Source organism: Aplysia californica, unplaced genomic scaffold, assembly GCF_000002075.1.
Source record: "Aplysia californica isolate F4 #8 unplaced genomic scaffold, AplCal3.0 scaffold00113, whole genome shotgun sequence".
Lineage (NCBI taxonomy): Eukaryota > Metazoa > Mollusca > Gastropoda > Aplysiida > Aplysiidae > Aplysia > Aplysia californica.
Window position 1 is genome coordinate 1453420 of NW_004797383.1, and position 5497 is coordinate 1458916.

The 5497-nt window shown below is 44.6% G+C and overlaps 1 protein-coding gene across 3 annotated transcripts in view; it reads right to left on the reverse strand.

Annotated features, from left to right (window-relative positions):
* LOC101862025 (centrosomal protein of 112 kDa) overlaps positions 1-5497 on the reverse strand; it is a 54365-nt gene that overhangs the window by 36683 nt on the left and 12185 nt on the right. For all 3 annotated transcript variants that reach the window (XM_013081074.2, XM_013081073.2, XM_035969088.1), the window contains exon 2: positions 4115-4181. In XM_013081074.2, coding sequence (XP_012936528.1) covers positions 4115-4181 — 67 coding nt within the window. The remainder of the gene's footprint in view (positions 1-4114; positions 4182-5497) is intronic.

Sequence of the window (5497 nt, forward strand, 5' to 3'; positions counted from 1 at the left end):
AGACAGACAGACAGACAGACAGACAGACAGACAGACAGACAGACAGACAGACAGATTGTCTGTAGATAGAACGGAAAAACAAATGGGTAGACATTTATTTTCTGCATAGTTCCCAACACAAAAATGTGCTCTCCAAGGTGGTAAGATTTCAGATGTATTACACAATTGAGTACACATAGGTACATAAATTTATCCAAAAATAGAAAGTCTACGGCCAGCATACTCTGTGTTCGTGCACGTGTTCCTAGAAACAGACCCATATGTAAATCTTTAAAAGTAGACCCCCAGAGTCATATACGGATAATTGTTATTTTCGTTAGGCATGTGTTCCTGGACAGCAGAAAAAGATAAGAAAAATGAAGATGGGGTGCGAAAGAGAAAATCAAATTGTTCATAGCGTTTTAAAAATCCAACACCAGCACCCCCCCCCCACCAAACCTTCAACAAAATATCTAATCCCTCCAGTTAAAAGCAAGTTTTGCTTGATCTGATCAGAAATGCCATCGGCTTACGAGGTGGCAGCGTTAGTATGGTATAGTCTTCATAAATTACAGTACACAAGACACTTTAATGCGCTCCCATACACTGCAAGACTCAAACACCAATGCCGTGACCAAGATAAGGGCTGGCATTGCAGCCTGAAATGCGGTTTAATGCGGACGCTTACAGGTGTCCACACACAGACACAAACACGAATGCGCAGACAGACATACAAACACACACACATACACACACGCACACATACACACACACATACACAAACGAACGAACCTGGCCTGGTATCGAGCCAATAATTACAGGCTCAAAATCAAAAACAAGACGAGCAGTCGAGAGGGGGCGGGCCAGAGATGGCAGGATACGATTCACGGACCACACAATATTAAGACATGCTACCAGGAACGTCTAGAAAAAAGGACAATCTTTATTCATTTAACAACCCCAGAAATTTGTTCTAGACAAGTACATCATTGACATCAATCAACCCCCAGGAATGAAAACACGAAATTTTCTTTGTGTGTCAGCAGTGATCCAGTCGGAAGGGGGAATACACAATGGGTCAGTATTTATTCTCCATATCGATTTCGGCTACGATCCAAAAACACAGACTCGGTACCGGTAGTGGAGACGTAGTTTCAGTCTCTGCGCTACGGAACGATGGGGGCAACACCCTTCTTTCAAAAGTTCATTTCACAGATACGGCCTCTCCTTCAACGCCCATCTCCGATATGACAAAGCTATGTGGCTGGATAACCACGGAAACCCATGAACACAACCGAAGTCGAAGAACGAAACACAGGAGGCTGCTCGGACCATGGTCACACTTACAGCCGCCTAAAAAGACACATGCTGAGATAACGTCTCACCCCTCTGTTCCTGCTCCTTCTCAGTACATGCTCTAATATTATCTTTAATTACGTGCTTTTGCACCCGCATCGACACAATGTTAATCATTCAGGAAGCAGGCTTTGACACTGCCTGTCAGGGCCAACCCGGGCTGGAAGAGAAACAACGTCCAAGCAGAAAGACCGAAATACTTGATAAAAAAAAACAACTTTCCCCACACAGGAATCGAACTCAGGTCTTCTGTGTGCGACCACAAAGTGCATGAGCGTTTCACCACAAACGCCAGTATTGTCACTGTCATTTGAGTCGCGACAACAGGTTTGCCAACAACTGTCTTCGGGAGACAACAAGGAATCACCTCTCCGATGAATCATAATCGGAGATCACCTTTACGTGACTTGCCGGAACTGCACGATCGGATGGTCGGACCAGGATAGCAGCTAAGCAGGCCAAAGTGTGCGTTCCAGAGGTTAAACTGTGATCCTTTAACTGAGATCTAGTGCAGAAGAATAGCAGCATTAGCAGCATTATCATCATTACTATCGGTGTAAATTTTATTAATATCGTCGTTGCCACCGTCATTACTGCTGCTGCTGTCGTCCTTAGTCGTCGTAGTTATCGTATACGTCGGAATACCCCAACCCCACCACACACACACACACACACACACACACACACACACACACACACACACACACACACACACACACACACACACACACACCCCCTAAACAAAATTAAAACCTCTCCCAGTGCAGAACTTAGATGCTTTGAGTTATTTCCCGCGAGCTGCACCCTTTAAGGCAGCTTGCAAACGTTGATTTAAAAAAAAAGAAACAAGCAAACAAACATACACACAGTGTCTGTGTAAATCTGATCAGATGAAGCGGAATAGGTGTCAATTCGGATTTTCTTACAAAGTCTGACCGCAATGGCTGTCGTTGTCATACAATTTGATAGCAACCGGACGGGAGTTGAATCCCACTTTAGTAGAGTCTCATGTCCTGTTGCAATAATACGCATAATGCCTACTGTATCCATCTCCATAGGGAAGGCCCTATTCTGTCCGAGGGGACACCTCAAATATTGACATGTTCTGTGAATCCTGCTGAGAATGAACGTGATCCTCTCAACTACAAAGCAGAAAGGGAACACGGAGCGAAATGGGAAGAAAAGGAGTAGGGTGGGAAGGGGTAATCTACAAACGTATGTGTGTGTGGTGTGTGTGTGTGTGAGGGGACGGGGGCACGAAATAAAAGCTTTGCCCATACTCATACCACAGCCGTAGAATGCAAAAACATTTCGAAGATCTCGGTCCTGGATTCTTCCCCCGTCCCGACTCCTCCCCCGCCCTCTCCACACACAATTCCCCGTCCTGATCCAAACCTTTCATTTCTCACCTCCCACGAGAGTAAGAGCGGCTTCATAAGACGCAGAAACCCTTGAAAGCAGGGGCCCATACTACTAAGTCATTGTGTCTATGAAATTAACAGGATTACTAAGCATAATGCTTCATTATTTCACTTAATCCACCTCTCTGAAGACACACAGAAAAATCTCCTGACCCCGGCGATTGGCTAAAAACACAGGATTAACGGTATAAAAAAACACGCTGAGGCCAGTTTCTGCGAGGGGACGCATTAATTCAGTAGCGCTTCGGGTTTTACTATCTGCAATCTTGACACTCTGAAAGGGAGGTACAGACAGTAGGGGACATAAGCTCCACACTTGCACACATTCGAATTCTGCCCTTTCTTTCTCCACAAAGAACCAATCTACAGTGTATTTTTCCTTGCTGAGAAAACAGTCCGTCCCGTTGTTGAGGGGACAAGTACAGTATCTGAAGTGAGCTTTGTGGCCGGACTGTCACCACCTGACACGTCCGATTCCGCTTCGACGACGCAAAGGCTTCGGGTAGGACAATGGTTCTATTGTTGACATCAAAACAGATCTCATCACAAGGCTGTTAAGTGCAATTAGGCTTCAGGCCAAAGCAGATTAGAAGAGAAATATTGACGTAGAGAATTTGGACGTTTGCTTTTCCCTATTGTTCCTTTGCTTGGATTTCTTAAAGTTAACCGGGAACGAGACAGCGTAACGGCTGTTGTGAGGTATACAAATTCAAACCCAGACCAATTCATTCACGCCAGGTGAACCCCCTACCAAAGTTCGATTCTCGTTTTGTTATTCTTTTTCTGCTCCACCCAGGACACACACACAAACACACACAAACACACACACACACACACACACACACACACACACACAACTTCCTAAAAACAATAGTCGAGCACTAAATGGACGCACTGTTACCTCAACTGGCAAAACAATGTGTATAAGGGCGGGCCACCAAGGCCTACCCTTGTTTTTGTACCAAGTTTGTTTAAAGATTCTGAAGTAGTAGACGCCGTCCCACTGCATATTATTAGCCTTCCCACACGTGTTGTACGTCCCATATTGCGCTGCTTTGGGAGCTGCCTTGAGAGGAACGAAGTACCAACATGAGTAAAGAGAAGATAGACACAATAACGGCTATTTAACACAGGTGAAAAGGGAGAGAAAGGTAAACCGAAAAAAGGGAGGAGGAAGGTAAAGAAGTAAGACCTACTAGTGGCGCTCTAAAACCAACACCAGAGTAACGTTATACCACACTGAAACAAAGACAGAGACAGTACTGCCTTCTTGAAAAGACGAGTATCATTAAAGGACAAAGCGTTTACTTTAGCTTACGTAACTGACATTAAAGGACAAAGCGTTTACTTTAGCTTACCTCACTGAAGTCCCACCACCGGGCGGCTCACACAGCTTCTTGATCCACACGGCACACTTCTGGCGCTCTGAAAGATAAACCAATTTGTTGGTCTATTTCAGTAGTTTGTTCTTTTTATACGCATTGACAAAATAACGTACCACTTTGGCTGGGAGAAAAAAGTAAGACTGACAGACAAAATAAAAGAAGAAAAGAAACAAAAATAGCACCTTTCGGGGCATCCTCGATGCACCCAATAGAAGATAAACCTGGGAACTATTGCAAAACAGAGCATATTCAACCGTCATATTGTTGGCGTTATGTGGTTTACGCCCCCTTGTCATCAATAAGTTAATGATTTAGGCGACGTGCTGCTCTAACCTTGCCTGTTGGCCAATCCGAGCTGAAAGGGAGACACCATCCCAAATGAAAGCCGGAGATACCTTGCAATATAGGCCTACACTTTCCTTTTAGTTCTTGTAAGAGTTTTACGGCACTTGCAACACAATAGGGTCATATAAGTGCCGAAGATTAGAGGTGTTACAAGAGAGTAACAAACATAAAAAAGAAGGAGGGGGAGGGGGGGATAAAGACGATAGATGTTTGATAGGCAAGAAGAAGCAAACCACACCAGAGCACCCGCCAACCACCCACATATACATGTACTTCCCTAAGAGGGAATTAAAAAAAACGTCTTTTGTATGTTACAGTAACAAGCCTAACCATTCCACCCCTTCTCTGGTTGGTTTCATTTATGTACGGTGCTTATTGATGGAAGGGTTGGTCTCAAGAGACCACTGTATTACGGCACTTGCAACGCTTTCTTATAAAGATAAGGCAAGCAACGTTAGATGTTACACGAGCTCAGGGGCATACAGCATCGAAGAAGACATGAAGATACTTGACTAAATAACTTTCCCGACCAGGAATCTAACACACGTCTTTTGCATGTAAATGCGAAGAGTTTGACCAGTACATCACAGACGGTCGAGGGAACTCCTTGCCATTAATTACATAATTACAAGTTACTCTGAAAAAGGCATCAGGCTGCCTGGACGGCGAGGAACACAACGCTTTTGAAAGCAACGGTGCCGTTTATACACCACTTTCAATACAACAAGGTCGTTTAAGGACATCAGAATTCAACGTCCATCTTGATAGGGTCGAAGCTTAAAAACTCCCTAGACATCATAATTCCAAGGCCGTAGCGCCAGGGGCTCGAACTTGGGTTATTCCCTTAATATACAGCCAAGAATTATTTCAACTGAGCTGATGGCATGCCCAGGACAAAAACAGTCTATTCAGAGAAATATAAGCTGTGGACTGAAGGAAAAACAAGGTGGAGGAAGAACAGGACGAGGACGGGTGGAAGGAGAGGAGGAGGAGGAGGAGGAGGAGGAGGAG